The sequence below is a fragment of the Harpia harpyja genome, chromosome 22 (assembly GCF_026419915.1).
Source record: "Harpia harpyja isolate bHarHar1 chromosome 22, bHarHar1 primary haplotype, whole genome shotgun sequence".
NCBI classification, from domain to species: domain Eukaryota; kingdom Metazoa; phylum Chordata; class Aves; order Accipitriformes; family Accipitridae; genus Harpia; species Harpia harpyja.
The window spans coordinates 11,200,490-11,222,046 of NC_068961.1; the positions used below are offsets into that span (position 1 = coordinate 11,200,490).

Genomic DNA, 21,557 nt, shown 5'->3' on the forward strand with positions numbered 1-21,557 from the left:
TCCTTCTGCTGCTGGGGGAAGACTTACCAAATGGTAATCACAGAGCTAACTGCAGAGTTGTGTATGAAATTTAGATATTGTTTGAATTTTATGAGAATTTATCCAGTTCAAATAATGTATTCTATTTATACGTCTCTTTCTCCTATGTTGCTGTTATTATAAGAAACAGCAAGATTTCTGAAGAAATAAAATAGGCATCATTAGATTTTAATTACAATCAATTGTTAAGGTCACTAGCAAAGACATTTATCAACTGAGAAATAAAGAGTGCCTTTGAAATATTAAGAAAAATACTAAACCTGTGTCTGAATGATTAACTACTATTGAAAGTGTCCAATTTCACTAACCCTACCATTGTGCTCAAAATCTTTCTCCTTAATTTATGGTGAAAACATATATCTCAATGCAAGAATGGCTTAATAAACTTAGCTGAGGAATGAGAATCATATAGTAACTTCAATTATATAACAAACAGCCATGTCAAGTTAGCATTTATTCCTTGGTTTGTGAAATTACTAAAAGAATAGAGAAGAAGTTACCAAAAATCTAGAGAGAGTCAATAGTTTTGGAGTCTGCACTTTAGAGGTTTTAATATGAACATTGGTACACATTGAAATCAAACTGCACTCGAAAGCAAACTTGAAACAAAAATTTTGAAATAATTTGTTTTCCAAAACAAGCACTACCATTTGTATCATTCTTACCTGCAGAGGTTTTCACAATTTCTGAAGTATTTCTGAGACCCATAAAGTCAAACTGATAGAGTCTCCAAGATTTCTGGTCAGCAGCCTCCACTGAGTTTTTCCTCCACCTGTAAATCATTTCCTCTTTAGGGTAGCCATCTAGAAATTAAAATAAATAAGTAAATAAAAAAAAAATATATTGCATTTCATAAAAAAAAAGGTATTGCAAACCAGTATCTATTCACTGATTTAAAGCTATCTGAGAATACCAAAATTTCTCATCTGATGCTTTCTCAGTGAGTTTGGTGGTATAATTCAGCTTAAGAGTATGGCACACAAAAATAGTGTCATAATATCGGCAAAACTATGATTTTTCACAATTGTTGTTTTTTTCCAATGGAGAAAAATTCTGATTTGTTCTATCAGAAGCAGATCTCTTCAGAGATGCAGTTGAATGTACTAATTTGAGGTCCAGACACAGAAGTATACTGCTTTACATATGCTCTGAAGAAGTTCTGCAAACCAGCAGAATTAAAAAAAAGGGCAGGGGCTGTCAGTGTAAGATGTAAACAACTATAAAAGTGGCAAGAGTTCTAATGTAGCGTGTGCTACTGTACTTATGAAATGAGCTCAATACAGTGCAAAAAGCAAAATTTTAATTAGTATGAGATTTTTAAAGTGATTATGCCATCATATTACTTCTAAAGACTGTGGTATTTAATGAGACATCACCTGATCTCTACAGTTGAAATAGCTTCTGAAAGTCTTCCTTTATCAATTTAGCACTCAGTAGTCATAATTAATCCTTATGCCAATAATTACTTTCCTTTTTGTTAGAGAATGGCATTTTCCAACAGAAGTGCAACAACAAATCTTCAACCAGCCTAAACCATAATAATAGACCATCTAGAAAACAACAGCACGCCCATGCTAGTTAAAACTAGATTGTTCTCTAGTGCATAATACAACAAATTCTTATTCATCTAATAATTAATATAGTAGATGTAGATTACAAGGCAAATGAAAAGCCTATCAATAACAATAGCCAGTTACTATAACTGTCTCATCAGTAATTTTTTTCCCATTGGATACTGATAAATTTTTATATTTGCTTTGCAAAACAACTTCTCTCATCGTGGTGCTATTTCCTTGATGTTTTCCTCCTATGAGTGTCATCTTCATCTTGTTTAAGGTCCCACCCTGCTGGGGCACTGCTGTAAGGTGTGCATGGCCTCATTTATCCCTCTCACTAACACAGCACCCACCAGTCCCTCAGTTCTAATCTGTAGAAAATGACTTAACGTGTTATGTGTTAATTCAAAATGCCACATCCATATGTTTCCCATCAGTGTAAATAAAGAAATAACCCGTGAAGGACCCGACTGAGTAACAAACACAAGCCCTGCCATTCTCCGTGAGAACTCTTGCTGCCAAGCAGATTTCACTGCCAATTCTGCTGCGCCAGTCTGCAAGATTGATCTAAAGGTTAATTTTTTGTGTCTGGCAGATTATGTCAGAGGGTGCAGAGGTACAGTGAAAGAAGTCAAGCTTTGCAGGGCCTCCAAGTCTTAGCCCTGCATCCTCTGAAATCTTCTTGAGCCTGGCTCCTATTTTACCTCAGGAGCCTTCTCAAATGGGCTATCTGTGGAGACTCTGATATCTTTTCCCTGCTGATCGGGAGGGAAGAAGCATCAGATGGCCTCCTCGCCATGCTGTGGCTGCTGTGCCCTCACAGCAGGTGGTGGTGGCAGAACCACCTCCTCCCCATAAAGCAATATCAGGACCACGAGGTGGGCTGCCATGTGGTCTGGATCCTAATCCTGCCTCCTGATGCGGAGGAAAGGAAACCCTTGCTCTGTTGTACCTGCTCCCACGGCAGAACTTGTGGCCCCAAGTGCTGATTTGCAGATTTTGTAGCAGGCAGTAGATGGGGCCCCTTTTCTCAGGTAAATTTCACCATAATCATTGCAAGTAAAAATGTTTCAAATATCCTGGAAGTAACAATGATTTTATTTTTTAATACATTATTTTAAATTGATCCAAAATTAACTTTTTACGGTTTTTTCCAAATTTTCCTAAAAAAACATGTAGTCAGGAACAAGTTCATGAGACTCATCCTTCAGGATTTTTCCTATATTTTTAACTAAGAAGAGAGACATTCCATTTCAGAATAACTACTTTCAGTATTATTCATTGCCATTAAATAGTAAGCAACTGACTTCAGGGAGACCATCATGCTCTCTGAATAGTAGTCCCCTTAATCTACAGTTGCTGACATCTGCTCTTAAAATGGTTGGGTTACATCAAAGGAGATAAGTACTAGTGATTCAATGGGAGTTGTTTCAACTTGTTAAATAACTGCTATTATGTTCTGCTCCAGTGCCAGGTGACTTCACTTTTCAATTCATTTAAAAGATATAATACTTCTTATGGAATAATGACACATCTACTTGGACAGTATATCACTCCTAGGATTCATTTAACTTACAGAATGGACTATTCATGATGGTTCTTCTTTCAGTGATATCTAATATTTCTTGTATACAGCCTAATTGCTTCTAGCCCTCTAAATGCTTAATTTTAGAAAATATCAGAATTGGAGACTTCAGTACTTCCACAAGAAAATGCAACCTCTGCTGTTCAGCCCGCAACACAACTAAGACTGTATTATCTATAGAAATGTCTGTTTTCTTTCACTTCCCTAGCATGAAAGATGGCAGCAAATTACCTTAAATTCTTGACCTTGTGGCTTCAAGCCATCCACGCTGAACAAATTGCTATCAAGTGTATTTACTCTGTCAGGTTGCTTTAGGTTATGTAGGAATATCCATACTGCAGCAGGGCAAGGCTCCAGGAGGTCCTGGAGGCTTTCCCCCAGGTGCTGGTAAGATGGCGAGGGGGATGGCATGGGAAGAAGACAACCATGTGTGTGTTCTGTGTTACAGCTATCCAAGTTCTGGCAACCTGCAACTCAGGAGCTTCTCAATCAAAGTCTATGTCAACAACTTCATTTTCCCTTCCATGAATTTACTTGATTGCCTTTAAATTCTCCTATTTTTTGGCTTGGTAGTTATTTTGTACGTTGTGCTGTAGCTATTTGCATCTTCTGCAGGTTTTGGATTTATACACTACCCTGTCAAAGACTTTCAGAGAGCACCTTGACCATTTGGCTTTTTGTAAGATTTGGTACTATGTGCCTTTGTAAAATTAAGTCCAGAACAAATTTGGTTGAAGTTATTTCTTTAAGAGCCCAGTAGAAAATATCCATGTAATATCTCCTGTTCACTTTCACCAAACATACTTAATGGCTTTTCCAGTTAACACAAATGACTGGTACCTTTGTTGCTTTACTCATAGGCTTAAACATACACGTTTTCAAAGTGTACCACTGATTTTAACTTCAGTAATGCAAACATGGATAAACAATAAATGCACTTTTTGCTGTTTTGGAGGTGAACCTATTATAAGAGAAAGACAAATTGTCATGACAACCTGTGCGATTCTCTGGATTTTGTTTTATTTCCCTTTTGTTATTGGAATAGTTGAACTCATGTTACCACATCTTCTCACATCACCACCGTATAATTTATAACTGACAGGTTAAAAATATTTAAACTTCATTCTTCATGTTCATACTGCTTCAGTTTCTAGGGAGACTGAGTGATTTGTGCAGAAGCCTCCACCAAACTGCTGGCCAAGGCCAGAAACATCTCCAGGCTGTGAGAGGCATATGCAATCACAAGATAGCCATGAGAACTGGTGTCAAGTGGCTGTGAAGCACATCTGCTACAGGAGTCCACATTGATGGAAAATCAGCAATTTCCATAATACAACCATTGATGGTTGTATCCATGCCTGTTAGTGCATACTGCCTCTAACCTTGATTTCTCTAATGCTGTTGGCCTGGGCATCTTAAATCAATGTTTGATTTCTTTGTTTCACTTTCTTTTCTATGATAATGAGTCTATTTTAGGAAGTGAGTAGGGGTGGAAAGAAGATAGCAGGAAGGGGGTCATGTCAAAAAGGACACAGACCACTTGAAGAACCAGTTTCTGTCTAAAAAACTTTCCTTAGAAATGTATCCAAGACATGGAAAGACAGAGGCATGGAAAAAACCCAACCTCTTTTATCTCTTCAGACATACTTTTCAACCTCTGTGAAATCAGTTTATTTTACTGCTGGTTCCCCACACTTTGTGTTCACACATAACACAGGCAGACCCAGCTTGTAGAAAAAGGAATAATGCAACAAGGAAGTTCATCTCTCCTTATTAGCCTTGGAAAAATTTGTATGCTCAGAGCATGCGATGAAGAGTTAATGAAAGCAGCAGCAAAGATGAAAATGTGGGGGAACCAGGCAAGAAAGGATCAGTTCAGTTAAGTATCTTCCAGGGGGCTGATGCTTTTGACAGGAGTGTATGTCTGAAAGACATAGCTGGATTCTGAGAATGAAACGGGGAGCCAAAGGAACCTTAGTAGATATAGTAGATATATGGATGTAGATAAGAACTGTTTAATAATTATCTAGCTTATAATGAAGTTAAAGAAATTTCAATAGAGGTAGACATGGCCCAAGAGGATGAGAAGTGATGCTTAACGTTTGCATTGTTGGCCCAAGGGGATGAGAAGTGATGCTTAACGTTTGCATTGTTGAGGCTGGCTGGGGCAGGAGATAGTCCCTGATAAGAAGCAGCAGTCGACCCCAAAAACCAGCCAAGACCGGCCTTGTGACTTTTTGGAACTAATTTTAATATGAAGCAGGGATAGATCATGCCGATGTATAGGGGTATTGCGAAACCCCATGTATGTGTAACACTTATGCTTTAATATGATTATGATATCACTTTGGCTAGGAACTAGAGGATCCAGTCACCGTCATCAACAGTAATGCTTAACTATTCTTTTACCCTGACCTATTTCTGTTTTTTGAGAGAAGTGCTAGAACACTGATACAATTTACTGATACATTGTATTTTAGCTTAGTTTTTGGGAGGAACTTGTGGCATCAATGCATCTTTTGGGCCTTCAAAATAAAAAGGAGGAAAAAAGAAGTGTTGCAGTCAGAGAAGCAAGTCCCAGAAGAAGGATTTTCTGTAAACCAGCTCTTGTAGGAGGTAATAATTTTCCTCATTTTTTGCAACTCAGAGACAAATTGTAATATTGGGTCAGAGAAAACAGAGAAGAGAATAGAAAGGTGAAAATGAGAAGGGAAAGAAGGAAGGCAGAGAAGAATGAACAGGATTGGACTGGAATGAGAGGCAGAAGTTTTCCCTTGAAGATGTTTTGAGATGTGGCTTTTCCATGTATTCACTTTCTGAAAAAAATCATAGTTTTCTTTCAAAATTTTAACAGATACTTCTCATATAGGGGTGCTATGATTTTGTCACACACAGCCCTAGTAGTAAAAAATCCCTGTTCCAAGTATCAGATTCTAAAGGATAGGTGGAATAGCTTGAAATTACATTAAGAAACTAAGGCAATTCTGTTGCGTCATCATACCTTTGTACTCTGTCCTTACGCTCACCAAACAATTTCCCTTTTGACACATTTGCAACTGGTACCAAGAATGATTTGGTTTTGGAAAATGGTTGGTTTTATCATATATTGTCCTTATAATTACACTTTTCTATTGTTCTACAAATGCCTTCACCTCTTCTGAAAAAAAACCACCCCACAAATAAAAACCAAAACAAAACCCCAGTGTCATAGCCTGTCTTAATGTTTTGCTATGCATTGTTATTTATATACTTATTTTTACTCTTTGCTAACAGTTTCATTGGAAAGGCAATTTTCAGAAGCCTCATGTGCAGCAATTGCTTTTGCCTATCTGCTTGCATTGCTCTGGCCAGCAGATTATCTCACAAATTTTTCCACTGGTAATTAGAACACCTGATAACTGTTCAGATTCCTTTGATTTAGCTATATTGCACCCCCATTCCTAACATCATTAATGGTTAATGGGCTCACCTTGCTCGTAGCTTACTGGACATAAATTGTACCTTCTCTTAAGGAGAGAGTTCTTGCACAGATCAGTGTAGTGAGGACATACATGGAAACCTTGCCTAGCCATATGCAGTCTTGTTCATGCTTTTTACAGAATGGATACTTCACCCCTACCTCCTGTTCTGTTATGTATGGAAAAACGTGAAGATTTTACCCTCGGTTTTCTGCAATAGCAATGCCTTGCAGAGAAAAATTGAAGTCTTGAAATCAGTTTTCCCAGCTCAAGTTCTCTCCTGATCTGAATGATTCTGGAATACGTACTCATTCTATTTTCCACATATTTAGAAGTTTTCTGCTTATAAACAAAGATGCCAGTAAGAGACACAATTTCATTTTCCAGCTCCTTGTACTGATTTTTCATTGCTACCACAGCTATTTCATAATGATCTTGTGATGCTTCACACTTCTGTGTCATTACAGATAAAGAATAATCCAAGACTTTATTCATAATGTGGTTTAGATAATTTTTGGTAATGTAGACCAAGTCTCATATTTCTACTGGCTGTGAGACTGCAGATGGTGATTCTAAGTAAGAGGAAATTTTCAGAAATATATGGCAAAGAGATGGCCTTTCAGTCTGCTGGGATCCTGTGCTGCTGGCTTTGCCCTGCCCTAGATCTTATATACCACGGCCAGCTCTGCATAGACATGAGAGGCTTCACCTGAGCACTTGCTGTTTTCCAGAGGATTTGGGGTGAGATTTGACCAGCTGGCAGTCTCATCTCTTCTCCCTTCTTTTACATCGACTTCATGTGGCCTACAACAATGACTGAATGATGCTGAGAATTCAAGAGCTACGTACTACTGCTGAGACATCAGCCTCATTATTGTACTGCTGACTATGTACATTGAGTTCTGTAATAGAAAACTAACAGTGCAAAATGAATATTTTAGCAGCTAAAATTTTGTGTTTGGCTGACTGCATAAACTCAAGTGAGAAAGGAAGAATCACTTCTCTTTACAGTTTGTAACTGACTATCGAAGAATATTAAGCTGCATGCAAGACTTTCTCATGTCTATTTAAACATGAATTTTGTGCTGGATGTGCTGAGGGCAAATTTTGAGGTGCTTCCCAGGATTTTTGCTGAGATATGCAAAGTCTGAGTGGATGCATACTCAAGTAGGATCTCAGACAGATGTAGGTGATGGCAATCACTGACAATTTTCTGTATAGAAGATGACTCTTAATTCAGCCTTATGAAAAGGAGGAAGCCAACAGCACAGCAATAGAGCAGATGAAAAATATTTGGATAAACCAGAGCAAGTCAAAGTTCCTGGCATCAGAATTTAAAACCAAACCTAGTAGCGATTGCTTTGGACAATTTACAAAACAAAGCTATAAAATAGCCAAAAAGGAACATAAACCTCTCAGTTTATTAAAGGAATATCTGTCAAATTTGCAATTCTTTGATCTGCTGACATTCTCTATAGTCAGGATGCAGCCTTCCTCTTCCATTCATTTAAACTGCACTTATATTGAAGATCCTTAGTGACATAGCCCTTCTAAAGCAAGTACTTAAATTCCTTATGACTAGGATGGACAGTAGTGCCACCAAAAGATGCTGGCCAACTGAGTTCAAACACCCCAGTGGGAGTGGAGGAATACCACTCTCTAGAGGACTTTAAAAATACCTTTTTTTTCTACTGACTATGTAGGCCACCTCAAATTTAGGGGCAGAATAGCTGTGTCAATTAAATGGAGTAAATTCCATCAAAGTTTTTTAACACAAATATATGTGAAGTGAATTAAAAATAGCCCATAAATGCTCACTATCAACTTCAGCTGTATTAATAAAATAATCTTGCCTTTACCCATTTAATGGCAATAATTAACTGTATCCTCCATGTAGGACTACTAAGATTTCCTTAAGACTATGCTGATGAGAAAGATAACATTGTTTACTTCATCCACTGCTTTGTTATACAAAGTGCTGAGAAAATGTGTTTTGGCTCATCTGACAACATATAATGGACAAGGAGAGATTCCGATGGAGACTCAGAGCTCTAGTAAAGTAAACAAAACAGCCATAAATAGCCCAGGAAAAGAAAGAAAATACACCCATAAAGTTTTTTAGTCCATGCAAGTGGGGAGGAATGGAGAGAACAATTTACTTACAGGTTTATTCCTTTTATTGACAAATAATCTATCATCTAAGCTTTTTATTTCAACACTTGATATGAAGATTTTTTTAACACTGAGAACTCATTTTGTGTTTCTCACACGGATGTGACAGTATTTAAAGATTATGTTAAACATGCTTAATCCTTATCTTCCAACTGCTACTCAATAATTAGTATGTATATGTTAAGTATGAGTGCAACTAAAAGAGGGATATCCATTAGCAGTAAAATAATACAATATTATGATGAGAAGTATACTATTATCAACATGTAAATATAAGTAAATAAACTATTTCTTGTACAAAGTATATAAACAGAACTGGGAAGGAACAGCCTGCATTTCTAAAAACAGGCAAGAGGACTTTGTATTCTCATACAAAATAATAATGATAATTGAGTAAACATAGATAAAAAAAATATATTCACAACTTGAAGGTAGCTGTTACAATGAGATCGTAATGGCATCCACAGAAGTATTAGCATCCACCCATTTATCAATGCCCAGCTTCTTAGGCTTACGCTTCTTGTAGTGTATTTCTATACACTACAACCTATCCACGTTATCCCATGTACAGAAATTTTCTATCCAATTTCAATTAACAAAAGTCATTGTAGTTATATATTCAGCTTACATAGTCCATAGGGTTTGTGACTAGCCTGAACTGTACATTTTCAGACCCATGAAAATGAAAATCTAGTTATCAACAATGCTTTTTCTGAATTGCCATGAAACCCATTTCAGGCTTCACAGGAGCTACACCATCAAAGCCTGTGGGTTTACAGAAGCCATCAGAAATGTACTATGCTCAGTCAACGTAGCATTAATGGAAGCATGTTACGAATTAAAGATTTCCATACAAGATTATAATGACTTTTTTATAGGTCTCCTCAGAATGCATCACAAATGGATAATAAAAGGTAAAACAACACAACACTCAAAACTGAAAACACAGTGTCTTTCCTGAATACTGCCATTTCATAGAATAAAACAATAATTTGCAGCATAAACTCAAAACTAAACAGAAAATTTCATTAAGCTTGAGATTAAGCAGGGTTAGCTTTTAAAAGATTCATGAAATAGTGTTGTTGCTGTTGAAAAAAAAAGCTCATACAAATATTTGTTTTCGAAAGACTCATTTCTTTGTTTTGCATCACAGTGTAACTTAACATGTGAACTGACATTGGAAAACCAAAATTATTTATGTACAACTAGGTACTTCCAGTCAGGTTTTTTTTCAGTCTATCAGCTATTTACAAAGAAATCAGTGGTGTCTGCTTATTCATGTAGTTATTATCACTCTGTATGTAGATTTATTGTCACTTACACACATTTATAGTCATTTGCAAACACACTAAAATTCACAAAAAATAAGTTTTTATAGCTCTGTAAAGTAAAGAAACAAAGAGATTTGTATTCTTTTAAAATATTTTGCTAGTTTTCAACTTTAGCTCCCTAGGACTTGTCTGCACCTTATTGGCACAGCATGCAAGACTAGGCAACCAAAGATAAATGTTAACATACTTTTTTGTGTCTCATACTTACAAAAAGAACAGTTCCTGAAAGGTCATGGCTAAGATGTAATCTCCCTGTTCTTAATAACATCTTATCAGAAATTATCTGACAAAATGAAGTTTCAGATGAACAGGACACTTTGTTGAGTCTGACATATTTATAGTCACACTCAATTAAATTAGTGAGAGCACTGCACTGTTTTCATTTAAACATCAGCGACAGTGGTATGATGAATTGGTAAATACATTAATTTTACATTCACTAAATTTGGCCTTCCTCTTCTCTGGATGCATTTATTGATGCCTTAGTTTGTCATTTACTTTCCAAGCATTTCAGGGCTGTTATTTCTCCAGTTAATGCCTTCCGCCCCCCCTTCCCCCCCAAATTCTAGTATTTGTACCTCATTTGCTCTCAGGATACTGCTGAAGGAAATTAGCCGATGCTCCTGTGTAGTACACCAGTCCAAGTATTCTTCATGGCCTTTTCTCACCTTTTGAGGTGCATGTATTGATCACAGCAATCTTTCTGTGATGTATCTGTGTATCTCAATGCCTTAATCTCTTGTCCAGGTATGTTATTTCAAGCACATGAAACTGTTATTTTGGTTAGCTTTACTTTAGCTCAGCTCAAACATTCTTTCTAAAGCTTCTGAGGAGTCATGCTCTTTTACTGTTCTCCCCAGATCCCCACAGTAACTGTCAATCTCAGCATCTCACAGTACACAATAGTGTAAATTCTGAGTCTCCTGGTAGTTTCTTTCTCAATTTCTGGTCCCAGATACTAATCATGATCTAAATCTCCTCAGATGATCAGTTATTACTCTAAAATTGAAGAGCTGTTGTGGAGGTAAGACTGAAGAAGCCAACTCACTAATATTTTTACCTGTTAAAACAAAGATATCAGCTGTACTTCTCTCATGCATTTCAGTTTTCCTTGTGGGGCAGTATTCCTCAGCTCTTAGGTTCGCAGGTAGCTTTGTCTGTAGTTAACTGAGAAGCCTTAAAATCAAGTTCTTCAATACGTTGTTTCAGAACAAGGTACTACCTGAAATAAGTCTACATACCAACTGTACCTAGTTTAGTGCTGCTTCATTTTCCGCTAAAGCTTTAAAGCAGCAGTATTGTGCATCAGCACACAACACAGCTGCCTCCAATAGCTCTGACTCCTCCAGAGGCTACGGCTCCCCCAAGTCTTTCCAGGGCATCAGGCAGCTGCCACAACTCAAAACCCCCAAATGCCATGGCTACAAGGGCGCTCCAAGCTGCAGCCTTGGGAGCCTGACAGCCCTGTCCCAGACAAAGGTGCTTTCTGGCCCTTGGCCGATTCACAGCGAAACTGCCTTTCCTGCAGCAGTGAAAATGGCAGTGATGCCAGTTTCACAAAGCAGTTGCCAGGTTCTGTCAGAATCCTTTGTTCTTCCAAAATGTGCGCCCATGTTTCTGAAAGAAAATATTATCTGTATATCCAGCTCATGGAAAACCCTTTTAAAAAAATGGGGTTTGTGTGTTTATATTTAGGGGAAAAAAAAATCATAAAACATTATGCTATGTTTGTGCATAAGACTTTGTGCAAGATGCTATCTGTGAAAATTCCTCTTCTGGAATTTTTGGGAGAGGTCAAATTTCAGTTTCTTCCCAAGTTCCCCATTGTTCTGCACTCTTGTTACTCCTCATATCCCAGCGCCAGTCTGAACACTGTTCTCCTGAAAAGTTCACGGCTGCCATTTCACAGCTATTCCAGGCCCTGTATAAATCATACTGGCAACTATTTAAAAAAAAAAAAACAAAAACAACCAGTCAGAAAATCAAAACCTCAGCAGGTTTTGCTTCATGTGTCTCTAGGCCAAGTTACAGTAATTAAATCTTTTTTAGCTTGGTTTGCTTAGGAAATGAGGCTTATGTAATTATATTCGTTGTCTGTGTTTATGTGCGTGTTATCTGTCCTTGCTTCAATAACTTTTGCACCCATTCACCAATTTTATTGAAATTTGACAGAAGAAAGTAAGCCTCAGATATTACATAATCTGTAAAAAGAAGTTCCCAAACAGGGGAGACATTTCTTAATAATGCCCCAAGGAGGAAAAGGCTGCAGCCTTATTAAGGATCAGAGAAAGGCCACTCATCCTCAAGTTGCATGCCCTTGGGATATTGGCCTTCATTAGTTTCACTGCTCCTGCAGTCAAAAATGCTGCTGATGCTGGGAACACTGCACTACTCCGATGGGTTGAGAGGACTGGTCCTACAAAAAAGGGGAGGGGAAAGGAGCACCTGCTCTTAAAATTAGATATGTGGCCTCATCCAGTCCTAACACCACACATATTGTGGAGCTCAAATCCTTTACTTTGAGTCTCAACAGGCTCTCCTGATGTTGTCTGTAGTATGTAATTTCCTTTGTGTTGCCTTCATCACATATTTCTCCAGCAGTGCTACTTATTTTAGCATGCCTCCCAAAAGATCTTTCCCTACTACCACCCAGTGATTTGGCAGATGCTGTATTTAATTGGGCCTTAGACTGCTCAAATGGCTTTGCCCAAGGACACTGACAAGTAGGGGATCTCATCCTTCAGCCTACTGGCAGGCCAAAATCTGTCATCACGGAGGCTTCCTGGACACTGCTTTCTGCTTCTTAGCGAGCATAGGTTTTTCAACCGCAATGGCTAACTTTGCCATGACATGGTATTGTTTCATGCCAATTACATTCATTTGAAGATGATTCAGAATGTGTCCCAACCAGATCACTGCTGACTCCGAGTCTTCTGCATTCACATTACTTTAACCCTTTTGGGCTTCCGTCTTTATCTTAAATTTTAGTTCTGGATTTTGTTTCCGATCTATAGCATTGCCTTTCCTTGAAAGTATTTTGGAAGAGGTATATGTTTTAATTATCTCCTTTTCCCCCATCTGTCTCCTTCTCCTGCTGTGTATTTAAAACCCCACTGCAAGCAATCTTCATTCCGTTTGCCCATTCACTGAGGACAGATTGCTGAAGATGCTAACAGTTCAACACGTCACCAGGATGGGAAGCCCAGCTCCAAAACACGCAGCGCATGTCCCAGGGGAGAGAGCCCTCACAGAAGCATGGGGTAAAGCATTTCAAATGCAAGGGGCTCAGATGGTTGGTCTAAGTCTTTAAGTCTTGTATAAGCTTTCCGAGGCTCTGGCACAGGCAAAAGGATCAGCAGAAACATGCACACTGCTGCCCCAAACATCAGACTACTGCTGACTTTGCCTGTCCTGGTTCTTCTCCATGTTTTCCAGGAGCAGGCTTTTAAAGCAAGGAAATCAAGATGACAAGAATTAATGCACGAGTGAAAGAAGAGAGCAAGGAGAGCCCTACAGCCCAAAATATGCTCCTTGACTTACACTTCGCATGCCAGAACAACCAGAAGAACATATGGTGAGACGGGCACACGGGGCAGCATTTCTTTTCTCTTTGGAAGAGAACCCCACTGAGAAAGGAACAGGATAAAGTTCAAGCTGGAACCTAAATATGTTGAAAACCTGTGAGCACCTATTACAAGATTTCTGGATCAAGAAATCATTAAATTTTGTGAAAGTAAGAGATCCCTTTCTTGAATGATAGGCCAGAAGCTGTTATTCAGGCTCAACTCCAGTAACAATAAAAACCTTGTTTCTCAGCTAAAGAAAACAGAAGCAGCTCCACTACCCACTCATTACAGCAGTGTATCTAGTTGTACAAAACTCCCTCTCCTAATTGTCCACAGCTTCCTATTTCCTTTGAAAGGGGTTACTGAAGCCCAGGCCTGCTTGCCTGCGGCCTTGGGGACCCCACACCTTTCACAGAAAGGTCCCCACACCTTTCACAGAAATTACACCATCTGTAATGAAGCCATCTGTCTGTATGTGACAAATCCCGCTCCTTTCTGCAAAAAGTCTCCCATGTCTGCTAACTTGGCGGCCTAAATAAACACATGCACAGAATAATAACTGTCTTGGCTTTTCACCTGGTTTGGCAAAAGAAACTTTAAAAGGAAGGAAACTACAGTAACTGTAATACTATCACACAGCAAAGCAAACAATGTGGCAGCCCTCCCAGCGCTGAAGTAACCCTCCTCTCACCAGCAAGGTTCAGTGGACTTCCGTCAATGAGGCTGTGTGTTAGGTAAAGAGTGAAAATGGGGCTGAAGTCCAAGCTCACTACCAGCAGCACCGTTAGGCAAATTTGACTGGCGTATGAAAACAGTTGCCCCACCTCAGAAAACGCAGAGCTTTTCCACAGGAGGCTAGGATGAAAAAATATTATCTCCTGAAAGTACCATCTCCACCTTATATTTCTCTTTCTTGATTTTTTTTTTAATCAATAGACAAATATAACTTAGATTGACTCACCCTTCAGTTCACCACCCCTGTATCTGGGTGCAAAGAATCAGAGAAATGGTATACTGAGGAATTAGGTGAGAGAGAGAAATTGCCTCTGCCTTCTGCTGTGCAGTGGTAGAGAGAAGGTGGGATGCTCACTATACTTCATTTACCTTTGCAAGAACATGAAAGTGGTGCCTGGTGTTTTAAATGTTTATTGGCACCTTTATAAAACTTCAGTATCCTCCTCTCCTCCTGATCGCTCTATATACACTGCCATTTGCTCTGCAATGCTTCCTGTTGTGATACTTCACTATTTTGAGCCTCTAAGCCATTGTATTATTAAAAGAAAAGTATATATTTCTCCTGTTTCCAGAGATGCTAATTAGCATGTCAGAGATGCTAATTAGCTGCAGTGCTCCTCACTTCAGAACAGGATGGCACATGTGAGAGGACACTGTGCAAATGTCCTCCCTCTACATGAAAAGGCAGTCATAGCTTTTTGTTTTCTGGTGGTGCAGATGTTCCTGGTGCTTGGAGACCCCTTAATCTGCTTCTCTTTAAAAAATGTCATCCAGTCTCTGGGGAATTACTTTGGGCCTATATTACTTACTTTTTTATGAGATTAAGATATTGAGCATTATTTATAGGAGGTTACATTGGCTACAGATGCTTTGAAGAGATCATTTCATAAGGCATGTTTCCTTTATAACTGCACAGAATTCAAGAGAATTTTAAGAGTGAAAATTCACTTTTTCAGACTCAGCATCTTATAATGAACTGGCACCTGCTGCTCATCTGTGTTATAATGAAGCCAAGCAATGCCCTTCAAAACTGGCTACATTTTGAAACTGAGCTATGACATATGGAGAGGTAGATGTTGATGCTGCTGCATAGGCTGCCTAGCAGATTGCTCCAGCTAAGTGCTATGTGTAAGTGTAATATGAAGTTCATTTTAACTGCAAAAGGGACCTCAAAGTCTAACCCTTAATGTAGACTGCTTATAGCAGAGCTTGGATAAAACACGAGGACATAAGGGCTGAAGGGAGAAATTCCTTCCAGTCAGCCATATACTGCTAGACTTTCAATTAAAACTCTAGTTAAAAAAACCCCCAAACCACCACCAACAAAAAAACCACTGATGACTTTAAAAGCAATGACTGACTCAACTGCCTGTTTTTAGGTATCAGAGGAAAGGTGTCTCTTGCGTATTTCTTCCATTCTTTCAAAATCCAATACCTAATCAGAACACTTTCAGGAAAGTGCAGCTGCAAAACTAAAACTGTCCTGTGGCTGGAGAGCAGAATATTTAATGGCAGAGTCAGGGCTCTGGCAGTGATGATGCAGCTCATTCTCAGGAGATTTTTAAGACTTTGCTATGACTTTGTCATGAGGTGCAGGGAAGGAAGCACATAAGTGTGCTGTACCACAGCCAGGGCTGGGAAGCCACTGCAATCCAGTTCCCTGGTCTCTTTGGCTGAGGAGGCAGCCACAGGTTCTTCTGATTAAAATCTGCTGTTTCTGACACACCAGCTCTGTTGGTGGGCAGGAAAGCAAAGCAAAGCCCTCACCTGCTCCCTGTCCCTGGGGTGGAATACAGAAATGTGGCTATGCTGAGTTTGCTCTCCCTCTCCCCTCTTCCCTACTTGTGCAGGCAACTCGCCCAGGGAGCCTGGCATCAATCTCAATTTGGATTACCATGCAAATCATACACTCAGCCTCCATTTCCAGGGGCTGCAATAGGTCCCCTACATAGACACAGATGCTTCATGCAGAGGAAACCCCCACACCCATCAAAACTACACCATCATGATCCTTATGATTGCTGAAATACAAAAAAATGCAGCCGAAGTTAAACACTATGGTAGCTGATATTTATAACAAGCCCAGCATGAGCACAGGCTTCTGAATTCCCTTCCATGGGTTTACGAGATGAACGTTGGCAACAAAAGGGAGTTAGTAGAACAGCAGTACTGAAGATATGCATAATGCCAAATTAGTATAGCAACAAAAAAGTCTATAGACTACACATGACAGACTTCTCCAATAATTTTTCTAGATGCTTATGTCCTTCCACTGTACATAATTCTTTATTTTTTTACTTTAATTTGCATCTCACTAGGTATCAATCTGGCCTACTGTCTTTTAGATAATAAAAGATAGCACTTCTGTAAATCTTAAAAATGTAGTGCTTTGTTCAAACAGATTGACACCTAGACTAATATTCTGAGTCAAAAAGGTGCTCCTTTCTGTATTTTTTGTCAATCTTTGCTTTTAAAAAAAAAAGATGAGGTGGTAATGCAGACGTATGGTACTAAATTCAGAAGCTCCATTAAATTTGAAGGGATTGCTTGCATAACAGCTTGTTTCAATGAGATGTCAGATATTGTTTGAAATGAATAGCCTGGCACTACGGCTAGGTGTGTTTCAAGACATTAAAGTTTCTAGGTGATCTGAGAGAAATTTCTTGTTTTCCCTTTGCAATGTGCCATTGGATTAACCACTTTTTAAGAAGAAAGCACACTTTTGTAATAGAGAAGCAGATATATTTTGGGGGGTATATAATCTGTATGGCTCAAGGTCTGATTTTGCTTGAGTTTTCTCACGTCTAATGGGACATGATGTCTCACGAGACTAGATGTCTCATGTCTAGTCACTGATGAGATATAACTGAGCCTGGGAGCCATGCGGCAGAATGCCATGCCTGTTATGGCAGGGCTAAAGATGATCACCCTTGGGACAGAATGGCTTTTCTCCAAGGCAATGTCAATCCCATTCAGCTCCAGTGAGTCTCTCCAAGTTTTCACGTTCTTATGCTTCTTCCCCCAAGAACAGATCTCACCAGCATGAGTGTTGACATTCAGCCACAGGGAATTATGTAGCTATTCCAGAGCTTTTCCTCTGGGAGATTCAGGTGTGCAGCAGAAATGGAAGGTGTTTGAAATCCTTGTTACCGAGTGTCTTAACTCCTTTATCCGTCTCACACCTACCCTACTACTCAGTCGTGGTAATCTAAACCATCTCACCACATTCTTATTTGGTACCTGTTATTCCTTGCAACAACTCTAATAATTGGCTGGTAGTTCCTTGTCACTTCTTTGGTGCTGACCAGTGTAATGCACTCTGTGTGGAAGACTCTGAGTTATTCAAACAGCTTCCCAGTGTCTAAATTAAAGCTGTAAAAACTCTAGGAGTTAATTGAAAACCTTGCCATCCAAAGGGCTGCAGCAGTCAGAAAATAAATACATGGAATGTTAGAACCAACAAGAATGGGAAAATCAGCCTGGAAATTTAACAATTACATTACAAAGTGCACTGTCACCTGAAACACAGTGCTCATCTCCAGCTGTCCTATTTTAAAAAATTGAGAATAGAGGGAGCTGAGAGATTAATGATGTGGACGGCTGGATTCAGAAACCACATTTGTAAGAAGAGAGATTGAAAAGTTTGGAACAGTTTATTTTAGGAAAAAAGACACAGGTGTTGACAACAGCTTTCAAAATAATGCATGACATCAAGAAGGTGGCACAAGTGCTTCTTGATGTGTCTTCACAGAATACAAAAAGGAGAGAGCTTGCTTTTAAATTCAGAGGTCAGACAATTAAAAAAAAAGGTAGAATTATTTTTCAATAAAGTACACAATCAGACAATAAAGTTTATTGTCCATTGATGGTTATTATCAAAGCTATCATCAAAAAAACTCCCAAAACACTAAACAAGCCTACAGTTAAGACACCAGGATGTATACATTAGGAATTTAAAAATTGAAATAGTGATTGGGAAAGAGAGAAACTCTCATTTCCTTTCAGGGCATCTCAACCTGTACCCGAGAGCATCAGGAAGAAAGTTTCCATCTTGGGAGGAGTGATGGGGTCACCCACAGGGAAAGGAAGGCAGAAGGACTACCATAGCTGCTGCCAGGAAATCTACTAGTATTGATGGATGCATGGTCTCCCCCTCCTCACTGGATTGCCAGTTTTGGCAGTGCCTTTCATCTTGAGGTGCATAAAATAGCAGAAATCCATGGTTTTGTCCTTTTATCACTGGTTAGCCTCTGATATGTCTCTGGCTGCTGAGTGGTTATTTGGGGGAAGGTACAGATTCTAGACCTAGTGGTGCTTCCTGGCCCTGGCAATGATGCAGAGATACCTGAGCCAGCTGCCAAAGAGCCATCCAGGCTCTCAGGACAGCCTGGTTTGCAGGTGCCCTAGCCTGGCAGCCGAGAGCAAAGGGGTGCAGGGAGCCCTTGGGAAGCCCTGGGCAGTGGGATGCTGCCGCAGGGGGGATCCCACCATTTAAGCCCACTGAAGTGAGGGCGCACACTTTGCATCACCTCAGCAGCTCTGCCTGGCTGCCCAAACCTTCTGAAGGGGAGAAGACTGCTATTGATATTTCTGTTGTATATCTGTGACAGCAACAACCAACAGATGTTCTCCTCCTTCCAGGACTCTTCAGGAACTGTAATTTAAGGCAAAAGCAAGACAAAGAGCCAGCACAGATCAGCTTGTGATCTGACTGAAGTTTTGGTCTGATTTGCACCTGTGCAGAATGCACAAACTTCACATAGCTTCCCAAATTGACAAAATAATTTAATTTTCTCTTGCAGAGTTTCTCAGAAACTTCAGATATGACCTGTTGCTAGAACATGATGCTGGACTAGATGTAGGGTCTGGTTTCATCTAGCAACTTTTGTACTTATGTTAATAAAATGCTCCATTTCTGCTGTCCTTGCACACTCATGAGGTGTAAGCCAAAATAATTTCCTTCCTTGCAATATTAAGTAGAGCTAAAAGGGTGAGTCCTTTTCCAAAATAGCTTGGAGACACACTCATTCTTTTAGTGTTCTTCACACTTTGCTGATAATGCATTTCTTGTTTATGTCTGGGAAACAAATATGCCCCCTTTTGTCATCAGTCTTAGATGCTGCTCCACTTCTGCTGAGTTCTCCACCCTGGATGCCATTCCAGCAGCTATGCTGTAAATCATTTCTTTGCCTCAGGACCTTATATTTCCAAGGTCAATTGCTGCTGAAATGATGATTACTATAAAGCTGCTATGTATAAAGAGGCTGACAATCACAGGGCCCTTGAGCATTGACTGTAGGAGGTGGCTACCATCCCATTTTCTGCAGCAGACAAAACTACAGTCAACCAGTGTACTCTTCACTCTACGATATGGTCCCAGAGAGGGAAAAACTGAACAGCTGTCCTGTGATTTCAACTCTGGTACTAATATTAAACAAAAATGTATCCAGAAAAAAATCTTTAAAATTAAAGCTCTCACAGACATAACATTGATCCTGGCTTATACATTTACTTCTTCTTAGATAATTCAAATAAATGTCTCCTTATTGCACATTTTCATAGTTGCAGCTGGAACCCAAGACTGAATTCCTTATCTACTATGGAAGAATGGAGTCTAGTTTCTACTTTATAAATATAAAGCTGCACAAAGTAGAGGAATAAGGCTTCAAAATTTCCCAAGGTAACTGCATTTCTGGACTGACACTGTCTTCTGTTCTGGTAATGTCCACCGCAACCTAGCTCTCAGGTGAGCAGAGGGGCAAAGCAGACAAACACCAGTGCCTGGTGGCATGGGACGCCAGCCTGGGACGTCCTCCTTCTTTTGGACACAGACTAGCAGGGGAAGCAATGCGGAGAAGTGACTGGCTGCAGATCATCCTGCAAGACCAACAACAAAGTCAGAAGAAGTACTGACCAAAACAGAATCAGAAGAAGTATGGAGGGCTCTGGTGACTCCAGCTACATTGCACTGCTTATCCCAATGGGTTTCTGAATGTACTGCTGCATGTTTGAGATGATCCTTCAAAATGTTCCTATTGTTAGGGTAAGCTTGTTTTAAGGTCCATACACTGTCCTGGTCTCTAGACATTCAAGATCATAGCCTTGAATATGTTGGTGTCTTTTTGGCTATTGTTAAACTTGCTAACAGTTCTCTCTGTACATGACCTGGAAACCAGCTTAATGGGCCAATGCCAAGAGCATCACCCGCACTCCTCAGAGATTTTGATATCTTTTGTTGATAGAACAGCATTTTTTTGTGCTCAGGATATTTTAAAATGCAATGGACATCTCAGTCAGGAAAGCTTAGGCTTTTGCCATCCATTGCAATTATTAAATTTGAGGGATTTACGTAATGGTAACACATAGTTAATTAAACTTCACTCATAAGAAATAAAAATAAAAAATAAATTATGTTATCAATCATCTTTCCTCACATAACACAGCACATGTAATATATCTGGTTGAATTGAACATGTAGAGTAGTTTCCTCTACAGTTTGGCATTTCTTGCTGATTTATTTTTTTCTGATTAAGCATTAAAAAAATGAAGGTTAATTTTTCACCATCAGATTTTTTCTAGCTCTTTCCTTAACAATCTACCCAAGTTGATAAGAAACAAGACAGCCCAAACCAGATACCATGTTGCACTAGTCCTTGAATTGGGACTATCCATGAAAGAATACGCATTTCACAGCCTCCTCCTAGCTGGTGCTGGGAGCACAGGGGGACTACAGGGCTTGAGCAGACCCAGGCACCTCCAAGTTCCATTTAGGATATCATCTCTGGGTAATGCCATTTCGCAGACACCTAGCTAAATGACTCCATTTACTCCAGAGTGGCTAAATACTTTAGGACACAGCCCAATTCTAATCACATCAATGTGAAAGAGCCTTGAGACGTCACTGAAAGGTTGGTAACTGCCGCTAGCACTGGTGTTACTCACCAGTCAGAGGCTAGTGGTTTATAGCATGTTTCCACCTACAGAAGTTTAAGGGAAGAGCTCAGTGACTGCTACTACTTTTTTGCAGGGTAAACTGTAAGATTTCCTCTCAGAGCTCCTTTTCCCTGCATGTTGCCTGGGAAGATGAAGCAAAATCTACACTTTGGTTCAGAAGG

At 39.4% G+C, this 21,557-nt stretch overlaps 1 protein-coding gene across 3 annotated transcripts in view; it reads right to left on the reverse strand.

Moving 5' to 3' along the window:
• The window catches only part of GABRG3 (gamma-aminobutyric acid type A receptor subunit gamma3), a 335,488-nt gene that overhangs the window by 52,183 nt on the left and 261,748 nt on the right, over positions 1-21,557 (reverse strand). For all 3 annotated transcript variants that reach the window (XM_052773978.1, XM_052773977.1, XM_052773975.1), the window contains one exon: positions 705-842. In XM_052773978.1, the coding sequence (XP_052629938.1) occupies positions 705-842 (138 nt within the window). The remainder of the gene's footprint in view (positions 1-704; positions 843-21,557) is intronic.